Source organism: Metarhizium album, assembly GCF_000804445.1.
Source record: "Metarhizium album ARSEF 1941 chromosome Unknown scaffold_8, whole genome shotgun sequence".
NCBI lineage: Eukaryota > Fungi > Ascomycota > Sordariomycetes > Hypocreales > Clavicipitaceae > Metarhizium > Metarhizium album.
The window spans coordinates 178,499-200,101 of record NW_024467582.1 but is presented as its reverse complement, the minus strand read 5'-3'; the positions used below and the strand labels follow the sequence as shown (position 1 = coordinate 200,101).

Genomic DNA, 21,603 nt, shown 5'->3' with positions numbered 1-21,603 from the left:
AATTGGAAAGCAGCGATTGATGGGAAACATTGGGGAAGATGGAAAGGATTACCGGAGTCAACATTGGCGCATCCTCATGTATAGTGATTTGGCTAGTTTCGTCATTGTCTACCTTTTCTCACCAGAGGCCTTGTCATGTATTTGTTCAAATCGTCGGGTATGGACCCTGTTAGCGCGGGCTTTTGGAGACAAGACCGTCATCTCGCACAGGATAGAGGAATCACAGTCAATCCTACTGCGATTCTTATGAATTTGCGGCTCTCGTGCTCTGTTCGTGATGAGATTTGCTCGTTGCGCCAAAGCATGGTATCCGAATATTCAAGTGTGTAGACGACTGTTCCAAGGAAAAACATGCCGAGACAGGACCATCATATATCTCACTTCTGTAGCATCCCGAGGCAAGCTTGGCAACATGAGCCATATCACCCGAGAGACAATACTCAACAGGAGTCGACCAGGTCCAAAAACACTCGCCATTCACTGTCTATTGCCCAAATGTTCAACTGTACTGCGTCGTAATAATGTTACATGTAATCTGATTGGCTCTCCTCATGCACTTCTGCGTGTCGTGGAAGTATGGAAAGCCGGCGCTCGCTTGTCTACTGAATTTTGAGCTTCTTCTCCATTTCATCGTGAACCGCGGGCACACCCCTCGTCTCCTCGCCAGTGAAGACATCCTCCCAAGTAATCATATCTTCTCGCGCCTTCAAAATATCCTCATGGACGCTGGCCAGGCCGTTGCCCAGCGCCAAGGGCCGCCACTCGCTGTCTCTGACAATCTTCAGCTCCATGCCTCGACGGACGGGCTCAGCGATGCCGAATGTGCGACGGAAAGATTCCATCCGAACAGCCTCCTGTGTCGCTTCCCAGTTCTTGAGGCGGGCTTCGAGGGGGTGTGCCGACGCGGGCTTATTGGTGGCCGCGTCGTAGGGTGACTGGCCGACGCCGTGACGGAGAGTGTCGTGGATGCCGGGGGCGGAGGGGGCGGACGAGGTGTGTGATGTGTGTGTGAAGGACTCCGGGTTGGAGTTTGCGGGGACGATGCGCATGGACTGTGAGGGTTAGTCTTGGTGGGGATGAGGCGAGGAGGACGGGAGGAGAGGCCTTACCATCCTGGCGGGGGGACGAGGGGGGAAATCTGCGGTGGTGTCTCGTGCTGGTGCAGCGTGAAGTGGGAGGATGGTGATGGGCAATGTGCGGTGGAGGTTTGCGAGTTCGGTTGATGATGATGATGATGATGAAAGCCTGGAGCTGCCTCGGGGCTTACGAGCAGCAGCGGCAGCCTCGCGTCCGTTTGGTTGGCCGGTCCGGTCTGTGGGGGCAATCCGAGTGGGATGCTGAAAGGGAAGGTACGTACCTTGGCGTGACGACTCCGCCCGCCGACTTCTTGTCCCGTCGTCCTGTCAAGAATGTATGGGTATTAATCCCGGCTACTCCGTACTGCCAGACCATACCGACATCGCGTCTTTGGATTCAGCTCGAGCCACACTTGCTTTGAGTGTGCGTTGCCCCTTGGCGAAAGTAGGAATGCGAGGCCTCCATCATAGACATCGGTCGGGCAGCGGTCACGCCGCACCAGAACGGCATGAGATCTGCACCCTCCCGGCTGCCTGTGATTCGCATTGCGAACGGCACCTTTCATCGCCATCATCCAAATTCCCAGCTGCCACACGCCAATCCGCCCTTGTTCAGTGATCTGTCCTTCGAGCTGCCATCCTCGTCACCCCAGCCGCACAATTGGTGCGTCGTGGGGCCCTCGCTCTCTGGCAAAACGACGTTTCTCCAAATCCTCCGCGGGCGACTGCTGTGCGAGCCGCCTACTAGTCGAACGTACCCTTACTTATCCGGCGGAGAGCTATGTCCGCGGCTGAGAAGCCCGCAAAATGCCATCCGGTACGTTGGCTTTGACGCGGAAGCCACGGGGCGTGGACTGGGAGGCAGTGTGACCACATCAGCGTACCTGTCGGCTCGGTATGAGTCGAGGAGGGAGACGACTGATTTTTCTCTGAGAGACTTCCTGCTGGGGAACACCGAACTGAATCCTCTGAAGACGCCGCCGGCGGGAGGAGATGATGATGGCGCCATATCGACAGAGTTGCTGAACAGGGTGGTCGCGGATTTGCGGTTGGGCCATCTGCTGGATTTGCCCGTTACCTTCTTGAGCAACGGTCAGGGAAGACGGGCACGGATTGCACGAGCTTTGCTGACACGGCCCGAGGTATTGCTGCTGGATGAGCCGTTCATGGGGCTCGATCCGACTACGGTGTCGGGATTGAGTCGGCTGTTGCAATCGCTCGCCTCGAAGTCGGCTCCTAGGCTGGTGATGAGTGCGAGGCCGCAGGACCCATTGCCGGAGTGGATCACGCATTTGATACATCTGAGAAGTAATTGCCAGGTTGGATCGATGGGACCGAAAGAAGCTGTGCTGGACGGCTTGCGGAAGCATGTTCAAGGAGTAAAGCTGGGCGGGCTTCTGGAAGACGATAAACTTCCAACCCATACACTATCTGAAGTTGGCCGAGTCTTGGGCCCGGAAATGCCACCCACCCCGTCAAGGGGAAGCCAGGACACCGGGCACGCATTGGATCCTGTGAATCCTGACGCAGAACCGCTCATCGAAATGGACGGGTGCCGTGTACAATACGGGGACAAGGTTGCGCTGGGAAACTGGTCGCAACAGACAGCACGGGGTCCCAGAGACGGCCTCGTATGGACCGTCCGAAGAGGCGAGCGCTGGGGAGTGTTTGGTCCCAACGGATCGGGCAAAACCACCGTCGTGTCTCTCCTCGCCTCTGACCACCCGCAGGCGTACTCCATGCCCATCAAGCTCTTCGGCCGCAGCCGTCTGCCAGAGCCTGGATCGGCCGTGAAACCCTTGACCTTCTGGGACATACAATCGCGCATCGGCCACTCCAGCCCCGAAGTCCACCAGCATATGCCTCGAAGCCATACGATCCGGAAAGTCGTTGAGAACGCATGGGCAGCCACGTTCGGCACGCCGGCGAAACTCGACGCCAGTGCCAGAGCAAAAGTAGATGCCGCCTTGCGATGGTTCACGCCCGAGCTGCGACCCAATACCGCGTCGACTCTGCGGGGGGACGATTTGTCATGGGCGGACGACTACATGTTTGGCGAAGTGTCCTTCTCCGCTCAACGCGTGGCGCTCTTTCTACGATGCATCATCAGGTCGCCTGACGTGGTAGTTCTAGACGAAGCGTTTAGCGGCATGGACGACGCAGTCCGCGACAAGTGCGCCTTGTTCCTCACGGATGGGGAGAATAAGACGTACGTTGGCGATGAGATTGTTCGGAGCGAAGTTGGGAGGAGGGGAGACGTGGTCCTCGAGGGCCTGACGGATCAACAGGCGCTCATTTGTATTGCTCATATCAAGGAGGAGGTGCCGGACTGTGTCAGGGAGTGGATGTGTCTGCCAGAGGCGAATACAGGGCACAGGGCAAGGTTCGGGAGGCTGGATGGGCCGTTGAGGGACGGCGAGAGGAGGTGGTTCGATATCTGGGGGTTCGCTGCGTCATGAGAGGACAGTGGTTGAAGCTAGCTGTGTGTGTATCACGGTCCACGGAAGAGCACCGTGTCGAGCGAGGCACGATGAATCGCCAGTTTTGGACCCATGCAGAGAACAAAGAAGGAGAGACAAAAGAAGGCCAGCGGAGACGATGGGACCTCAAATGCCCTGCTTCCCTGACAGGACACAAAAATGGCTCATGGCGTGGAGAGCAGCGGTGATGGACAACGTCCATGTCCCGTCTCCCGTCTCCCGCATGACGCCACCGTCTCCAGAAACCACCTCCGCCACTCCCTCGCCCCGAGCCCATCCCCCCCTCATCGACAATCGCAACACCAGCACGCGCTCGGAACATGGACGCGAAGCCATCCACAATGCCCCCCGCATCTCCGTCACACCCGTCCACCACCTACATCGACGACGAGGACCTCGCCGTGAAATGCTGCACGTCATTCCCGTCGCTCGCCGCGCCAGTAGAAGTCGGCAACATAGGGTTCGCATGTCCCCTCCCTCCCCCTCCTGTTCCCTCTTCTCCTCGCCGCCAACGGCGTCGTCCTCGAAAATCCAAAGACCATGGCTGGATCGAACGGAGGAAAAAAAAAAAAAAATCCAAGAACCCCGCTCTAACAGCCCGCAGGTCCGGCCGCGCAGGAACGTCCGTCTTCTTCGCATGGCCGCTCCTCGGCCCGCTCCTCTTCGAAAACGAGACGAGCGACGCGCGGGACCACTGCGCAAACGAGCGAAGCAAGTAGACGCCCACGTCCTCCTCGGCTCGGGGGCCCCCTCGTGGCCGTGGCTAACGGAGCAGCAGCGTTCCTGTCCTACCTCCGCCTGTCCGTCTTCATGGCCGTCCTGTCCGTCGCCATAACGCTCTCGTTCCACCTCAACGCCCGGCCGACGGATCTCGAGAGGCGCGTGTCCAAGCCGCTGGGGGCCGTGTTCTGGCTTCTCGGCGTCGTCATGCTTGCCCTCGGGCTGGTGAATTACATCAGTGCGTGCGTCCCCGCCCGCGGCGTCATGTGCCGAGGGGCGCCGGCTAATGCGCGCAGAAACGGTCAACAAGTACAGCAGGAAGGCGGCTATTGTGCAGACCGGGTGGCGGACGCAGCTGGTAAGTTTACGCATCAGACGGGCGAGGCGAGGACGAGGACAAGGACAAGGACAAGGGCAAGGACAGGGGCAAGGGTGGGCGTGAGCGTGAGCGTGAGCGTGTGCTGATGGACGACACTGCAGATTCTGGGCACCTTGGCATTCTGCATCATCGGCTCGAGTATAATTTTACTCGTCGTTACGAGAATCCGCAATCAGGCCGGGCACTGACTGACCGTCTGACTGACTGACTGACTGGTCTTGCTTGACATTGATGTGCGTTCCGCTTCCGGGCGACGAGTCTATCTGGTTCAGTGGGAATTTTCGAGGTATGTACGGCCCTTGCCCATCCAGTGTGTGTGTACGGAGTAAACGACAATTTATGAATTCCAGTTTACCAGCCCCCAAATGGGAACCCGATTCGCTTAGTTTCGCTTCGCCTTGTACCTGGACACGCGTTGATAGCATCCATCCAACCACGTCTCGTACCAACTCGCCAAGTGTACCAAAACACACGACGACGACTACCAACCACGTCACTTTGCGTGGTTGCAGAACAGGTCCACAGCCATCCTGTTCGGAGCTGGAGGGCTCTCCAAATCGTCTTCCCCGCACCCACCAACCTCCCTCCGGAACAAGGTGGTGTATTCGCTTGCATCCCGAGTAAAACTGGCTTCCGTCTTCATCTTGCCGTCCCACGACAACAGCGCTAGATCGCGGGGCAGTTGCAGCTCCCCGTTGTGAGGTAGTGTCTCCAGCATGTCGACTGGAGATACTGGGTCAAAGTCGTCGCTGCCTTCGTCGGAGTAGTCCTTGGGCGGTTTTGGTCCCGACTGATCCTTGAGGTACTCTTCTGGTGCGTTGGGGATTTCGTAGTGTACGCCGATGATGGCTTCCGCCGTTTGACGGCTGGGATACAGTGTAAAGTATCCTCTTACACGAGACAACCGCAGGGCATATTCCAGCCACGCGGGATACTTCTTGCTCACCTCCTTCTTTGCGAGCAGCGCGGGTATTGACGGCAATGACCGTTTCTTGTACAGTGTTTGGGCCACGAAGTGATGCAGTTCTACCCACTTTTCGCCCACGAACACCATGGCCTCGCTGTTAGGTCGTTGCCACAAGAACGCAGTCTCACCCAACCCTTCTTTGTCACCGCGGAGTGGCTCAGGGGGGCTGAAAGACTGTGTCCCGTCCATCAAAGTCGTTGGCACGGAGAGACTGATGCCCAGTAGGCTTGCGTCGTCATCTCTCGTCCGTGCAACGTTTGAGTGAAGCTGATGCAGAAGCGAATATTTCACGTCTGATATTCCAGTAAGTGTCAAATCGAATCCCAGGCATGGGTGGACGGGTGGAGAGAAGGAGAGAGGCAGAGAGAGACAGAGACGAACATTGAAAGAATTGCGGCGTAACCTCCGTGTGAGACGCCAGCACCAAGACATGAGAATGCTGAGCATCAGTCGGCCAGAATGATTCGACAAAGCGCACGGAGCCATCCTCCTCGTCCATCGGCTGCCGCGTAATTCGACGACGGAGCGATATCATCTGCGGACTCTGTCCGTCGGAAGTTGAGGGCGGCCATTTGAAGTTTGCAAGGTACGACTCCAGAGCCGCGTCCGTGGCGTATGGAAGCTCAACAATAATGTGTGGAGTCTGAATGCCGGTCAAGTCTGCCCTCGCAATCGATCTCAGCAACCTCTGGAGGTTTGCAGCACCAGTGGCGGTCGCATGAATCAAGATGTCGAATCGAACTTTGTTCCAAGCTAAAAAATTTCAGTCCCCTTCAAATCCATCACCTCAGCGGCGAGACACGCGCTTGGACTCACCTGAAAGAGCTGCCGAATCCAATTTGGACATCCACGAGAGACTTGGTCGAGGACGCTCGGGGAGCTCTACAAGGGCAGATTGAGTGGACGAAACTTGTTCTCGGACCGCACGGAGAAAGTAGGCCTCTTCGGCTTTTGTTGAATCTACAAGTATCGCTTGCGGGTGCATATAGAGATGAACAAAATCTGGGTGCGAGAGTATTAGTTGGAAATGTTTGCGACATGGAGCGAGCGGCCCACGGCAGGGTTACAAGATATCTAACCACCGAAACAAAATGCCCGCAGCGCCGCCCGACATAGCTTGGTATGGCGGAATATAAAAGGATGCATTTGAAAACAAGCAGAGATATCTTGCTAGTGACAGTACCGTGCAGCGTGGCGGAGTGGGCAGCAACGTACGCAGGGCTTTCACAACGGCCGAGGACATGCGATTTTCAGTCGACGCACCGAAGTGGTCCGGGCGAGCATCTGATTTTGGAAGGTATTAGAAGGCGATGGGAAATCAAGACAATCTCCACAGTCAGAAGTCATACCGTGTACAATGAGCTGGCACGTCTCGTCGATACCGTTGACCTCGAGGAGGTCTTGCGTGGTAATATCTGCCGTGCCGATAAAGACAAAGTGAACATAGCTCCGGCGCTCCGTTGCCATGTCGCATGCCATAGGTAGCAACGTGGAAGCGCTCTTCAGACTGGCAGCCGCGAATAGGACGTTGCGATTCTTGGGGGAAGCTCCATCCGTCGATGCGATGGCAGTGAGTGACGACGCGAGCGCAGGAAATCTGATTGGGCCCGGAGGAGACTCGGGGTGGCCGTGGGCAAGCTTGTCCCCTTGGTCTTCCCCTTGACCTGCAGGCCTTTTTGGCCGTGTAATGCCTTTCTGTCCTTCATCAACCTCGGCCGGAGGCGGCTGGTGCGGGTGCGACGGCCCCTTGGGCGCATCGTCGGCTTGCGGCGTCCCGACCGGATCCAGGCGATGGTTGTCAGCGGCGTCGAGGGCGTCGGGGTCGCGTCTGTTTCTCGGCAGGGCGGTCGAATCTGAAGAGTTGACGCGGCTGAAGAGGTACACAAGTGCCACGACGATAAGCGCATATGCTGCAACGCGCCTGGTGCAGGATCGACGAGGCATTCTGGCAGACTGCCACTGCGCGCCATAGCCACGGCCACGGCTGGAGTGCCTGGGCAAGACAAGGTCATCGTCCTTCTTGGTTCTCTCGTCGGCATGGCGCCATAGGCGCAACGCGGCCATGATGCGACGTGTCTTTGGTCTGGGGGCGCCCAGTAACCGAGGTTTCCAAGGGAGGGCACGGCGCAGAGGTTGGGGGATGCAGCACCGAGACCGAGACCACCATGACAATGACAGTTCCCGGTACCCGCAGCTCACGAGGGGCCGGCGCTGGCCAGGATGGCGGGGGGAATAAAATCACAGTCTTTGACTCCTGTATGACTTGCGGACGACTAATCCGTACAGCCGGATAGGAACCTGCGACGTTTTCTTTGCCTTGGGCTGAGGAGAAGCATTAATGGTTGTCGGAAGATGGCTGAGACAAAGAAAGGCTCTGCGTCGAGGTCTCCGTCGGGGAGGTGATGGACAACTTTGAAAATGACACGCGGCTTGTTGACGGGAGAGAGTATAAAGTATGAAGTGTCAGGTGTATGGAGCATGGAGCATAGAGCAGTGGACAGGGTAAGGTGTGCGGTGTGCGGTGTGCGGTGTGCGGTGTGCGGTCAACGGTCAATGGGTCAACGGTCTGTAGAGCGGACTATCGAGTATCAAGGACTCCGTATGGAGCGCAAGGATCACGCAGGTGATAGGTACGAGGTACCTGACTACTGGCCGGTGGGCAATCCGCTTGATGCCGCTCAGTCTCGACTCCTTCCAGGTAACAAGTAACGTAACAAGTATTCTCAGTCTCCGGGGGTGTCCCAGGGGTGTTGGACAGCTACGCGCAGAGACAGGCCGTGCATCTGAGGGCCATCAGGTGACAATCGGACATGTTGTTCTGGGGCAGATACGGTGAGACTGCAAGACATGACCTGACGGACGGAGCTTGCACTGTGCCACATCTGTCGAAAGGCCGGGGAGGCGCAGCCGGTGTGGCTCAATTATCGGGGACGATGGCTCGCCAAAAAAAAAAAAAAAAAAAAAAGGCCGCGGTCTGCAAGTCCCATGCCGGCCGTCACGCCGCCGCCGTTTTCCACCAGCACCACCTCTCCCTTGGCATGCTCTGCAGAATGCCACGCTCTGGCACAACTTACAAAAGATCAAGAAAATAGCCGGCGAGAGAGACGGGGGGAATAATTACAACCCGCATACCATGGGCAACTCGCGTCGCAACCGGGCCGGCGCCTCTCAGAGACGAGATCCCCTCGCCAAACCCGTCAAGGTGCCCTCAGACCCGGAGCTTGCAGCTCTCCGAGAAGCCAAAATCATCCCCGTCATCGAGGACCTTCGGAACCCCGACCCCAAGTCTCGAGCTGCCGCCGCCTCCGCCGTCGGCAACATGGTCCATGACACCAAGTGCCGCAAGCTGCTGCTCCGGGAACAAGTCGTCCACATCGTCCTCGCGCAGACCTTGGCCGACGCTGCTCTCGAGAGCAAAGTTGCTGCATGGCGCATCTTGCAGCTCCTGGCCCAGCAAGAGGAGGCTGATTTCTCTGTGCACTTGTTCCGCTGCGACATTCTAACCGCCATCCGACATGCTGCCAAGGCTGTCTCAGAGAAGCTGTCACCCGGCGGCAATGGCTCCTCCAAGCTTTCCAGGGCAGAAGCGTCCTTCGTCGTGGCCATTTCTGCATCTCTGATTGCCCTGCTCACCGTATTGGCGGAGGCTGCCGACGATATACTCGAGTCCATCTCCTCCAACACCACCATCACTGACTTCCTCTTCGTTATTGCTGCCTACCCCAGCACTGGCAATACCGAATTTGACGCCGTTTCAAGCCTCCGCGGCGACTCTTTGGCTTGTCTCATGGTTCTCACCGAAGAAAATGGAAATCTGGCCAGAAAGATCGTCACCAACACCAAGTGCTATCAGGTCATGACGTCCCTCAAGAACTCCGTCACCGGCGACGGCGTCCTGGCTTGCGCCACCCTCCATCATGTCTTTTCTGCGCTTGAGGGACTCCGGGATCCGCCCGAGATTCCCGGCGCAGACGATTCTCTCTTGATTCCCACACTTGCTGCGACGATTGCAAGTGTTGAGCCAGTGCAACATGCTGCTAATGGCAGCGGCCAAGGCTGGTCAAACCCGGTGCGGCTGCAGCAGCTTGCCCTCGAAACATTGGCATCCATCGGCACTGCTCTGAACTCTGCCAACGTGGACGTGCCCGGCCCCGCAAAGCAAAAAGAAGACGAGGGAACCGAGGACGACGAAGACATGGACGACGCCGCTGTACGCGGCTCCGGTGCTGAGGATGAACAAGGTGAAGAAGAAGACGGCGACCACGAAATGGGCCAGGATGCAATGGAGGCAGACATGGAAATGGTCACTGGCGTAGCCGGCGACGATGACGAGGCCAACATCGACGATATGCCCGTCCTCAAAGCCCTCCTTCAAACTGCCCTCCCCCAACTCATCCGCATCTCCTCCCTCCAACCTGCCGACAGCGACATTCTCCAACTCCAGGGTCACGCCCTCTCCGCCCTCAACAACATCGCCTGGTCTGTCTCTCTCGTCGACTTCTCCGTAGACCAAAACGCCGGCATCCAAAAGGCCTGGGCACCTGTCGGCCGGGCCCTCTGGCAACACGTCATCACGCCCATTCTCTCCAGCGACACCGCCGACGTCAACCTCGCCACCCACGTCACCGGCCTCGCGTGGGCTGTGTCCCGCAGCCTCGGCGGCAACACACCTCTCGCTGGCGATGAGCATCGCAAATTCATCTCCCTCTACCGGGCTACCGAGGCCATGGAGCCCCGAGATTCCGAGGACCCCTTCCAGCGTCTTGGCGTCAAATGCGTAGGGCTCCTCGGCCAGCTCGCCGTCGACCCTGCCCCGGTTCCCCGGAACCGCGAAATAGGCTCGTTCCTAATCAGCCTCCTTGCCGGACTGCCCGACACCCCTGCCGCGGACGCTGTCGAGGCACTGAACCAAATCTTTGACATCTACGCCAGCGAGGAATTCGCATACGACGGGCAAGTCTTCTGGAAGGACAATTTCCTGCACCAACTAGAGGCCGTCATGCACAAGGCGCGAGCAATGGTCAAGAGCGTCGACAAAAAGAGACAGCCCGAGCTGAGAGCCCGTGCGGACGAGGCCGTCATGAACCTGGCAAGATTCTTGGCTTACAAGAAGAGGCACAAGCCTGACAACGTCAGTGGCTCTTGAAGGAGACGAGAACGAACGAGGCGAACGAAGTAATGAATTTATGGGCATGCTGCAATGTCTAGCAACATATTTGTTTTGCTCCAAGGGATTCGGAATAGACCATACCCACGTATGCGTGAATTGCTCGGCGCAAGTGGACCCACATTTCATCACGTTGCCAGTTCCTATAGGTGCATTTTGTACGAGTATACGGAGTACAACTTACTATAAACACTAAAATCTTGGCTTTATTAAAGGTAACCTTTTTATTTCCTCACACTATTTCAACGCCCCACTAGGCTGCATCACGGTGGCTGAACGAGGCCTCTAGAGCCCCTCAAATCAGCTAGGTTTCATTGGGAGATATCGCGACTCCCCATTGTAAACTTACTTGAAATGTTACCGGGGAAGTGCGGCAGCCTGGCGCTAACCCTTATCTGGCGGCCTGGTGGGCCAAACTGTGCCCCGAGCAATTCGCATATATGCGTTGGATAGGAAGCCCGGCGTTATTAACTTATATTACTGGAACTTGGAAGCATCCGTGGCTCCACGTCGCGAAGAGTAACCCTTGTCCCGCGAGATGATACATCACAATTTTCTCCAGCAGCAAACAGACAAGGGAACAAAGAAAAACCCAATATAACTTACTAGTCAGTGGCTCTGACGAGTCGGACTGACTGCATCGTCAAAAACTCCTCAACACCGTTCAAATACTTTGTATAGTCCCTTCAAGCTCGCAACTTCCAAAATGCCCCCATCCATGAGCGCCTTGGTCGCCACCAACTTTGTCTTGAACGCCGGAAAGAATATATGCTCTACCGCCCATCTTACGTGCCGTCTTCTCGTCTTCGCCTCTTCGGATATATCCTCCTCTTCGCCGTCGCCACCAGGAGCTGGAGGAGTAGGCAACTGCTCGGGCACGTAAAATGTGGCCAGCTCCCGGGTGAAAGTGTCAAAACACTCCTTCTCCTCATTCCAGTTGACATTGGGGCCGAGTCGTAACAGGAACCGAGGGAGCTTTGACAATGGAGGCGTATAGCCCTTGACCATCAACGGAATGGATATCAACTCGCCTGTTGGAGATATTTCCAGAGAAAAGTACTCCAAAAGCATTTCCCTGCGCTCAATGAGTTGATTGCAAACTTTATCAACAATCTTCTCCACGGGAAAATCATCGCCAGATGCGCAGAGTGCTTTCTTTTCTGCCTCGGCTGCCATTCGAAGCAGGTCTTTGAGCCCCAAGGCGGGGCTAAATCGAATTACGCCAAAATTGCCAAAGTCTGTAAGTCCCAGTTGGTAAAAATATTCAAAACATGTGTGTCCGTAGTCTACCAGATACAATCTGACACCGCCTTGTATGGCCGCCAGTCTTCGGCTGTCGTCTACAATGCCAACAAATGTGTGTGATTCGAATATTCCAGTCAATTCGTGATGCATCTTGTCTCGTGCTTCGCTTCGCAGTTCCTTGATGCTTTTTAGCCGGCACAGAGTGATTTCTCGGTCATTTTCCTCGTATTCAATATTTTCAGGCGCTGCCAGTGCTTCCTCCTCTCTGGAAGCCTTTTCCTTGGATGCCTCGCCACTATCGGCATGAGAAAACATGGTGGTAATTTTGCGTGCATACATGTCAGTTCGGACCAAGTCGTTTGAATTCCGTCTTCTCTTGCCCGTCACCATGATTCTAGGAGACGGCTGATCCTCATCTGCGGGCTCGGTTACAGGTTTTGCTCCTGGAAGTAGGGTTTGCGTTTGAAAGGTTCGGCTAGTATCGACCTTTGCCAAGCGCGACTCCAGTTCTGTGGAGACCGCATGCAGGATTTCAGCCTCATTGAGGAAATGAACTTCCCGTTTTGTTGGATGCACATTAACGTCGACTCGAGCAGGGTCGATTTCCAAACTGAGATAGACAAAAGGGTGGCCGCCTTTAGGCAGAAAATTCAAATATGTCTGTTCAATTGCCTTTTTGACATTTGCAGACTCGACGCTCCGGTTGTTGATGAAGAGGAGAAAAGTTGTCTTTTTGATATGATAATTCGCGTTTGTCGCCAGCATGTGAGCTGTGAAACCCCATCGTGCATCGGATGCAGAAAAATCTATCAACTCATTGGCGACGCTGCTGCCATAGATCTGACGTACTCTATCCAGTGTCGTGGCCTGGCTTTGTATTGACAAGGAGTTGGAAGCTTCACCAGCCTTCTTGCAGGTAAAACCTACGCCTTGGCAGTGAATAGAATAGCGGCCAACCATGTCGATGATTTTGTTGAATTCATCAGAATAGGATCGAAAGGCCCTCCTCCGAGTCGGGATACTGAAGAACAAGTCTTCTACTGTGATCTGAGTGCCCGGCCGCCCGGCAACTCCCTTGGGCTCCGCGGGCTGGCCAGGTTTGGGGGCAATCATCTTGCCATCCAAGTAATGTGCGCGCCATGCCAATGATGAATCCTTTGTCTTGGTGGTGACGGACAAATGGGCAATGTGGCTTATGCTAGCCAGGGCCTCTCCGCGAAAGCCATAGGTCGCAATGGATGATAAATCCTCGAATGCTGTGATTTTGGATGTAGTATGGCGTTCACACAGGATGGGCAAGTCCTCCTTCTAATCATACAATCAGCAGAGTGGTTCAAATACCATGACAAAAATGGGCGCTGTAATGACACGGCAGTTGGAGATGGTCCCTATACCTCGATCCCACAGCCGTTATCTGTGATCTGGAGGAGCTTCAGCCCACCGTCCTTGACAAGAATTTCCAAAACGGTCGAGCCGGCATCGACGGCATTTTCGATGAGCTCCTTGAGAGCGTGCACAGGGGCGACGATGATCTCGCCGGCCGCAATCTTGTTCACCACGTCTGGATCCAACGCCTAATTTTGCAGCGGCAGCAGAAGGGTCAGCAAGGATCTTGTCATTTGTCACTTTTTCCTCGGGGCGGGCGATTGTCAAGGAGAAACATGACAAATTGGAAGGGGCGGGACAAAGGGGCCGAGCAGCATGATGTCAATTCACCTTGATTCGCCGAGCGGGTCGAGGATCATCCGCAATGGCATCTGCTTTGCGTTTCGTACCCGCGGGTGCATCCAGGTCCATTGGGCCGTCCATGTCTCTGATAGACCCGGACCGTTGAAATGTCACGATAGCTTCAAGGGATGCGTGCCACCTGTGGCAGGCCCTAGCTGCGGCCCGCACAGTTTCTCGGGATGCGGCAAGGTGGACAGGAAGACGACTTGAATTCTCCGGCGCAGCCACAATTCCCACAGGCAGGAGAAAGACCAGAGTTTCAATCAGGGCAACGCTCGCGTCAAGAGACGGAGGGGACTTGACCAAAACCCGAGGGGTGGGGTTCGCAAACGTTCTGGTTGAAAAGAAAGCAAGCTGGTGGGGGCGAGCAGGCAGTGCCGCAGTGGGAACCTTGCAGAGACACGAGGCTTGCACGGGTGCACGTGACCGCCGGCCATGCGCCTCGGGGCTGGGGGTGGGGTTCAGATTCCAGACACTGCTGCGTATGGGACGTACGGCGTAGTTAGAAGGGAATTGCTACACGGGCATGACACTTTGGCTACACGGGCATGACTCTTACACGGGCATGACTTTTACCACTTCTGATTGGTCGCATTGTCTCTGTTAACGACGCTGGATTCTGCCACCTCAGCCGCAAGTACCTGGGCCATTTTAACCTTGCTTCTGTGTAAATTACTTCATTTCGGCTAAGCTACTACGCAGCAACCCAGTGGTCGCGCAGTCGGGGCGACCCCCTCGAGCTTGCTTTCTTCATTTTCGTAGCTTTTAATAAACCATAATACGGCACCCTATGCTGTAGAGATAGCGACCAATTCTTTCACTACAATCTTGTTCTCTTCTCAAGACGTCAATGTCTTTGCCTCGCACACCTCCTCGCAGGTCGCGGAGCCCTAGTCCCAGTGATCAATCACAAAGAGGAAAGCGACACAAATCCAGTCGGCGACGCAGATCTAGTCCTTCCACAGTTGAAGACCGACCACAATCCGCGAGTAGCTCTGCTACGAGTATCGGTCAGTTCTACGGCCTCGGGGACGAAAATGCACTCGATAACCTGTTCGCCTCTTTCCCGCAAACACTTTCAAGTCTCCCACACCCCCATGGTTCACAGGGCCGCCATGAGCCTGCATGGGGCCTTCGATCTGACTATGAGATATATCTTCAAAATGACTTCTTCCGTGGAAAAAGATGGAGCCAGCGAGTCAGAGCGCTTATACCAGGCCCAGAATTTGATCCATTCGCCTCTGAACCTCCCGAATCACCCCCATCCGCCCAGCATCTCCCAACAAGGACAAGAGCCGAGTTCGAGTCCGCAATGCGCATAGTACGAGAGGTTACCGGCGAAGGTCGAAGGCTAACTGTAGACCTTGCTCGATCATACGAACGTGTACAAGCTTGGCGAGAGAGATGGGGATGGTCACCATTAAGTTTCGAAGCATATGACTCTCCTCCACCGTACTCTCCACCTCGTAGGTCACCCACACAACCTCCTCGAATATCACCGACGCCCGAAAATATTAGTTCCTCGCCTATGCGACAGTCTCTATCTCCCGCCCCGGAGCCAATTCCGAACCCAATAATCCCTGGCGACCCAGCGCCCTCGGCCGAAGTTCTTTTTAAAACAACCAACGCATTTGCAAAGGAGAACGGATTTGGTATTATTCGGCGGAATAAATATTCCTATAAGGGACGGTTGATTAGGTACTCCATTCAATGCGACCGGTTTGGACAATCTCGGGCCTCGGGGGGTTCTGGTCTTCGAACCCGAAGGTCTCGGAAGTGTGATTGCAAATGGATGATAATTGCTGAAGCCCTAGAGGAAGGCAAGTGGCTTCTTCGACAACATAGAGACCCGAAACATCACCAGCATAACCATGAACGGAGTATTACGCCATCTGCGCATGTTTCCCACCGCCGCCTTACTACACCAGTTAAAGCAACCATCGAGTCAGCAAGCCGTCGCGCGGGTATTCGAGCCAGTGATGTAGCTGCTATGGTTGAGGAGCAATTCCCCGATACAACACTCCTGCGGAAGGATATCTATAATGCCCGTTCGTTCATTAACCGAGAGAAGCTAAATGGCTATACACCTACTGCGGCATTGATCAAACTCTTTGATGAGAAGAAGATCCCATACATCGCGAAATGGGCCGATGATGATCCAGATAGACTGCTTGGTCTTGTCTGGACCTTTCCGTACTGTCTACAGATGTGGAAGCGCTTCCCCGAGGTTATTAGCTTTGATAACACATATAACACTAATCGCTTCAAGCTTCCTTTATTCCAGGCTACTGGCCAAACCTGTCTTGGAACTGTGTTCAATGCTGCATTTGGCTTAATAGATAACGAGAGGAGGGAGGGGTTCCAATTCCTTGCAGAGAGTGTTCGCAAGCTCATTACAAAACACTCACTCAGGGAACCAGATGTCATCATCACAGACTTCGACAAGGCTATGAAAGCTGCCGTTAATGATCAGTTTCCAAATGCACAGCAACAGCTTTGTATTCATCATATCCTTTCAAACGTTTTGCTTAAATCGAAGACTAGGTGGACGGGCCAACGTGAGGACAGTACTACTAGCCCTAGCGCTAGTGACAGTGAAGACATTCCCTCACAGGCGGATGGCGGGTTGAGCACTACAGATAAGCATCTGATCGAAGATCGGTCGAGTAGTGATAAGATTCCTCATACTTACCAAGGCGTTGTTTTAATGTGACTCGTCGAGGCAATGCAGGATATGATACACTCTATTGGACTTTGCGACGACGACTGTACGGTCTCTATTGAGCTGGGAATCCCATGCTATCATAAAGTCTACGCAAAGCTAGATTCTGACACACGTTTCACTAAATGGGAGGTCCACCCACGCTGGCGACTACGGGAATCGGCATCTCAAGATCCATACCGACGAATTCTTGACCCGAAAGTTGCCACTGCACTACGTGGAAGGCCAAAGAATACAGCGCAGGTTATCCCAGAAAGCCTAGCTATTACATCAAGTAGCCGATCTGATAATCAACCAAGTGGGCGACGAGGTCGACCGCCAGGAAGTCTCAATAAGCCAACTCTTGCTAGGAGAGTGCATAAAGCTACTCGAGAAACCATCACACAAACTGGTGGCCAAATTGGCATCTCAGCCCAGCAAGGGCCAGGTAGACCTTCTAAAGTCCTAAATGCTGGGAATACGACAGGCGTGCGGTACAGTGGACGGAGGACGCAACGAAACATTCGCAGGACAAGGAGTCAATGGGAACTGGCTAAGAGTGATGACGAAGATCCAGATTGTATCGTTGTGAGGCAATAAATTAAGTAGACCACATCACGTCTTTTGCCAGTATTTGACAGTTACTGGCTAACAGTACAAGGACGGTAGTTTAATCCGAAATGCAGGCTTGCAAGATAGCAGAAGACCAATCGCGCCCACAACGATAAGTGACTGCAATTCATGGTGATGTAGGAGCTTGTTAGTGAAGTTGGCTACACCGCCTTTCCGAGGAAGTATCTGTGGGGCCAAGAAAGTATGCGACCAATCAGAAGTGGTAAAAGTCATGCCCGTGTAAGAGTCATGCCCGTGTAGCCAAAGTGTCATGCCCGTGTAGCAATTCCCAGTTAGAAAGTCGGGCATCAGGATTCAGAGCAATTGTCCCTTGTCCCCCGGTGCTCAGGAGTCACTGGGCAGGAAATGGGAATAAGTACTTGAGTAAGTAAGTTAGGAGCCAACAACGAGCAACCACTTGCGGCGGGCTGTCACCTTGTCTCCAGAACATGACAGACAGACTGTGGCTGTTTGTTCGATCGCCTGCGGCGGTCGGCCGCATGGATGGGAGGCAAGGCAAGCCTCTCCGAGTCTCTCTGCCCGAACACGAACAGGCTGCATGCTGCAGTCTGAATCCAGATCAGCATACATGAATTCGTGGGTAATCGTTCGAAACATGGCCTGAGAAAAGAAAGGAAGAATAGAAAAAAAAAAAAAACCCTCTCGTCACATATGCTCCAGAGTTGGCCAGTTTGAATACCTGTCCACGAGGCAATGTAAGCCGACTCTGGCCCGGTGAGCATCAATTCGGGCTGGCTTGCAAGATTCAAAAATCAAGGTAAAATTTTTTTAATTCTCACAACTCCATACAAGCTCTAGGGCCAGTAGTTGACGGGCTATTAGCTACGCTGTGAGCTCTTTCTTGAACTCGGGCCCCGATTTGGCCCAGATTTTCCTTGTTGAGGTATTTTTCATGGGCGACGTTCATCTCGAAAGCGCGTGGAATGATCGTCTGGTCTGTCTATCAAGACCCCTATGTCGACACGGCTTGGCCGTTCGCCGCGGTTCCAAGCTGCTGATTCACTAAACGATGCTTGCTCCGTTCGGGACCGTATGGGGGGCAGCTGGAGGCCTAGTTGTAGGCTTGCATGACTTTGCGCAGCCGCTTCTTGTTGAGAAGCTGGATATGGCCGTCCGCTATGGGGTTGCCGCTCCGTTGCCCCTTCATATTGTCGGCCTGCTGGATTTGATCCCTGTTCCGTAAAACCCGCGGGTCTTCGGGAGTGCTTGGATGATTCTGCAGCCAAATTGGCCGTATATAGACTGTCATTGGATCGGCTTCGGACGGGGTCAAAGGGTGGACGCCGGGTGAATAAGGTCTCTGGACTGCGTCGTTTATACGCGACGCTGGGTTGCGCTCCGTGAAGGTTCGGAGTAGGTGATATCTGCGGTTGTCTGGCCGGAATGTTCAGTAGCAAGACTATAAAGTAAAAGGACCCTTCTTTGGCAAGACCGGCACGAACTGCCATTGGTCGGGCATAGCCGTTTGCGCCCACAAATGCCAAATGATCGTGGAAGTTCAGCGGAAATCGCCCAAAGTCTTCAACAGTAAATCCAAGGCGGTAGATACTCTGAGATCCGTGGCCTAGTATTGGAGGTAGATAATTGGGCTCCCGTCTCTTCTGCTCGCTGTTGAAATGGGTTTGAATTTGTGACACCTTTTCAAGCTCGGCTGGCAAGACTACTTCCCCCAAGTTGCGTCCAGCCATGTTTGGCAAACCAGCTGCGTCCCAGAACGTTGCAGACCCTTTGACAAATTCGAGGCTCATGTTCAAGTAGGCAACGGGCTCCGGTAATCTAGGCCTCGCTGACAGAGAAGCGTTATAGCTATTCGGATCCGACGATGATACTCGTCCACCAGGCCTCGCTGAAAAGCTGCTACTGGCTGACATCTCTGGCTGCCGAAATGACGGGTACCTCGGGTAAGGGTCATCGAACAAAGAAGGGACAGTACCGGTGGAGGGATAAATGCTCAAGGGGCGTCCGGGAGACACCTCCCGGGAGTGAGACGGTCGCATAGGGTCGAACCGTGCATTTCTATCATCTCGTAATCGAGGCCTCCCACGTTTTTTATGCTGTACGTCAACACAGGCATCTTCTTTTCCGTTGCTTATACACCGAGAACACGGCCGCTGTGCTATTTATAAAGTCAGCCGTGGAATGATTTTCAAACAGACAATTCTTCACTTATAGGGCTCCCCACTGCTCCGGGTTGCAGATTCCGCGCTGCGACTGGGCTGGGCCATGTGTTTTATGCAACACCATTTCTTTCCTTGGTCTAGCAGAACGGAGCATGCTGCGATCCGCTGCGGTCTCTTCCACCGACTTGGTGATTTCTCAGAAACGCATGGCCAACTCCTTGGCCACAACTCGTAGCCGCGGGGGCCCGGTACTGGATGTGTGTGCAGACCTTGGGAAGATAACTTTATCAAAGCGATGAACTTAGTAACGAGATGGATGAAAATGCCGAAATCACATACCGTCGCACCTGCAGAGCGTTAAAACAATTCGTGGCGGCCAGGGAAGCACGGGCTCATGGGCAGACAAGACTCACCGGAGATGGGCCCTTTTGCATGGGACACAAGCTGAGGCGACGTGACCTTTAGTTTTGCGCTGGGACTTGGGAGAGCTCATGGATTGGTTTTCCGTCGAGCTTGGCCCGCCCTCTGTTGACTGCTGGCTCGCAGTACCGGTTCCAGCTATCGCTGAGCCGTACGGTTGAGGATGTTGATGTCGTGCCCTGTTGATGCCAGGGGGACCTCGTGACGAGTACAAGGCCGCCGTCTGTATGGAATGGCCCTCTGATGCCTGGTATCCATAGGCGGATTCCGTATTTGATTCTTTCTGGTACTGTACAGACATGCGAGGGTGGTGTTGCGGTGGTGGCCGCCGCGGCGGCGGAAGTTGTAACCGCTGATCTACTGGTCGGTTCTGCGCCGAAGTTGTTCGATATGCATCTTGTAAGCTGGTTGTAGAGTAACCGCCCAAGCCCTCACTTCGACCATGGAAACTTCGAGGGTCCTTTGGCGGCAGAGAAGGAGACCCTGACATGGGTGGGGAGGGATACGCCGGTGCGCGAGCAGATATCTCTGCCTTTGCACTTTTGGTGTCCCAAGCCAACTTGTGGTCGCGGCCGTAGTCTAGGAGGAGTAGACTAGGGTGAGGGCTCAGAGGCGATGAAGATGTGTCTAGGGAGCGGCTTGTGGACAGCATGGAAGCAGCGTTCCTGGTTTCTCTCTTCGACGACGGGACTTGTGGTCTTGGGACCTCGAAACCCTCTCGTGAACCTGGCCCGATATCTTTGCGTGGTTTGTCGGTTGTTGGTTGTTGCTTGGGCGCGCTACCCAACGGAATGGCGATATATGACACCGCGCGTGTCCTCAAGGCCTCAGAAACCAGTCGCTCGAGCCGAGTCCTGGGTACGGACGCCAGGCTGCTGTTGGTGACGACCAAGACGATATGGTAGATGCGGATGTCTATGACAATCGGTGTGGTGGTGGTGCCTCGGCAAAGTTTACAAGGACAAAGAGGCTTCCTAGACCCACGCCACAATCGCCAGTAATCGGCTGTCACCAAAAGATGATATGCCTCTTCTTAGTGGTGAATGCTGCTGAGCGAGAGGTCCTGGACTACGATGGCTAGAGTTCATATGACATGGACAGACTCAACCCAGGGCAGCTGGTGTGAAACGGAGTGCAGAACGGTGATACCCAAAAGGAAGAAATATCAGAACAGTGATACGAATCCTGGGCAGCGTTGGAGTAATCGATGTCGAGCTGGCAACAGAGCCCTGGAAAGTGGTTGTAGCACCTCTGTCTGGCGCGACAAACATCCAGAGGACCGTAGGCAAGGTTTATGCCGTCAGAGAATGGCTAGTTGACTAAAGGACCAACCAGGTTCAGGGCTTGAAGAGACAGCGCGACAGCTCGGGAGTCAAAGCTGATCGGCGGCTCAGGGTCAGGTTTTTGTGCGACTGGCAGACCTGATGGAGCTTGGAGGTAAAAAGAGAGAAAGAGGCAGGGGATGCTGGGGGTTGGCAAGCAGGGTTTCGGGGACAACCCTAGCTTAGGCGGTTGAATCAACGTACCATATGAAGGATTATACCACTGCTCAATAGCATTCGACGACACCGGGGCGTTACGTCAATAAATGGATGAATTGTTTCCCTGCCAAATGCATCTCACATACTCCGTAGTAGTCCGTACAATATCTCGATATCCGCGTGTCTCAAATTAAGCCTTCCACGGCGGATTCGAATACTATGCGTCTTCACTGCCCTCGGCGCCTCTGCTTTCTTTGTGTAAGATTTGTGATCTGTAATAAACACTCTCAAGACATCTTATAATTGGGGAGTACGAGGCCGGAAACGAGCACAAGATACAAATTACTACATGTAGATCGAGTCGGTAGGGGTGGGGAGGAGAGAGAGAAGGGGGGGGTGCCATGTCTTGCCTCCAGCCGTACCGTGTCAGTTCGGCAGCCGGAGGTCAAGACTCAACGCAGCTCGTGTCCCCCACCCGAAGGAGTT

General features: G+C 54.6%; 9 protein-coding genes across 9 annotated transcripts; 5 read left to right on the top strand and 4 right to left on the bottom strand.

The window, feature by feature from the left end:
• Nucleotides 1-599: 599 nt before the first annotated feature.
• Nucleotides 600-1,460, bottom strand: MAM_03848 (proteasome maturation factor; the record flags this gene model as incomplete). Its single annotated transcript, XM_040822647.1, has 3 exons — nt 600-1,052; nt 1,110-1,400; nt 1,455-1,460. The coding sequence occupies 3 exons, from the start codon at nt 1,458-1,460 to the stop codon at nt 600-602; spliced, it is 750 nt and encodes a 249-aa protein (XP_040679153.1).
• A 125-nt stretch (nt 1,461-1,585) lies between these two features.
• On the top strand, nt 1,586-3,535 carry MAM_03847 (ABC transporter domain containing protein; the record flags this gene model as incomplete). The annotated part of the gene is made up of 1 exon (XM_040822646.1): nt 1,586-3,535. One exon carries the CDS (start codon nt 1,586-1,588, stop codon nt 3,533-3,535), a length of 1,950 nt encoding a protein of 649 aa, XP_040679152.1.
• Nucleotides 3,536-3,897: 362 nt separating this feature from the next.
• MAM_03846 (uncharacterized protein) lies at nt 3,898-4,275 on the top strand (the record flags this gene model as incomplete). The annotated part of the gene is made up of 2 exons (XM_040822645.1): nt 3,898-4,016; nt 4,161-4,275. The coding sequence occupies 2 exons, from the start codon at nt 3,898-3,900 to the stop codon at nt 4,273-4,275; spliced, it is 234 nt and encodes a 77-aa protein (XP_040679151.1).
• Nucleotides 4,276-4,366: 91 nt separating this feature from the next.
• On the top strand, nt 4,367-4,863 carry MAM_03845 (uncharacterized protein; the record flags this gene model as incomplete). Its single annotated transcript, XM_040822644.1, has 2 exons — nt 4,367-4,514; nt 4,652-4,863. The coding sequence occupies 2 exons, from the start codon at nt 4,367-4,369 to the stop codon at nt 4,861-4,863; spliced, it is 360 nt and encodes a 119-aa protein (XP_040679150.1).
• A 285-nt stretch (nt 4,864-5,148) lies between these two features.
• Nucleotides 5,149-7,686, bottom strand: MAM_03844 (uncharacterized protein; the record flags this gene model as incomplete). Its single annotated transcript, XM_040822643.1, has 5 exons — nt 5,149-5,915; nt 6,004-6,375; nt 6,439-6,624; nt 6,838-6,906; nt 6,972-7,686. 5 exons carry the CDS (start codon nt 7,684-7,686, stop codon nt 5,149-5,151), a joined length of 2,109 nt encoding a protein of 702 aa, XP_040679149.1.
• Nucleotides 7,687-8,755: 1,069 nt separating this feature from the next.
• Nucleotides 8,756-10,768, top strand: MAM_03843 (ARM-like repeat-containing protein; the record flags this gene model as incomplete). The annotated part of the gene is made up of 1 exon (XM_040822642.1): nt 8,756-10,768. The coding sequence occupies one exon, from the start codon at nt 8,756-8,758 to the stop codon at nt 10,766-10,768; it is 2,013 nt and encodes a 670-aa protein (XP_040679148.1).
• Nucleotides 10,769-11,443: 675 nt separating this feature from the next.
• Nucleotides 11,444-13,843, bottom strand: MAM_03842 (MutL-like protein; the record flags this gene model as incomplete). The annotated part of the gene is made up of 3 exons (XM_040822641.1): nt 11,444-13,342; nt 13,429-13,608; nt 13,751-13,843. 3 exons carry the CDS (start codon nt 13,841-13,843, stop codon nt 11,444-11,446), a joined length of 2,172 nt encoding a protein of 723 aa, XP_040679147.1.
• Nucleotides 13,844-15,752: 1,909 nt separating this feature from the next.
• Nucleotides 15,753-16,932, top strand: MAM_03841 (uncharacterized protein; the record flags this gene model as incomplete). The annotated part of the gene is made up of 2 exons (XM_040822640.1): nt 15,753-16,428; nt 16,763-16,932. 2 exons carry the CDS (start codon nt 15,753-15,755, stop codon nt 16,930-16,932), a joined length of 846 nt encoding a protein of 281 aa, XP_040679146.1.
• A 1,215-nt stretch (nt 16,933-18,147) lies between these two features.
• MAM_03840 (C6 zinc finger domain-containing protein) lies at nt 18,148-20,288 on the bottom strand (the record flags this gene model as incomplete). The annotated part of the gene is made up of 4 exons (XM_040822639.1): nt 18,148-18,470; nt 18,529-18,882; nt 19,556-19,563; nt 19,630-20,288. The coding sequence occupies 4 exons, from the start codon at nt 20,286-20,288 to the stop codon at nt 18,148-18,150; spliced, it is 1,344 nt and encodes a 447-aa protein (XP_040679145.1).
• Nucleotides 20,289-21,603: the final 1,315 nt, after the last annotated feature.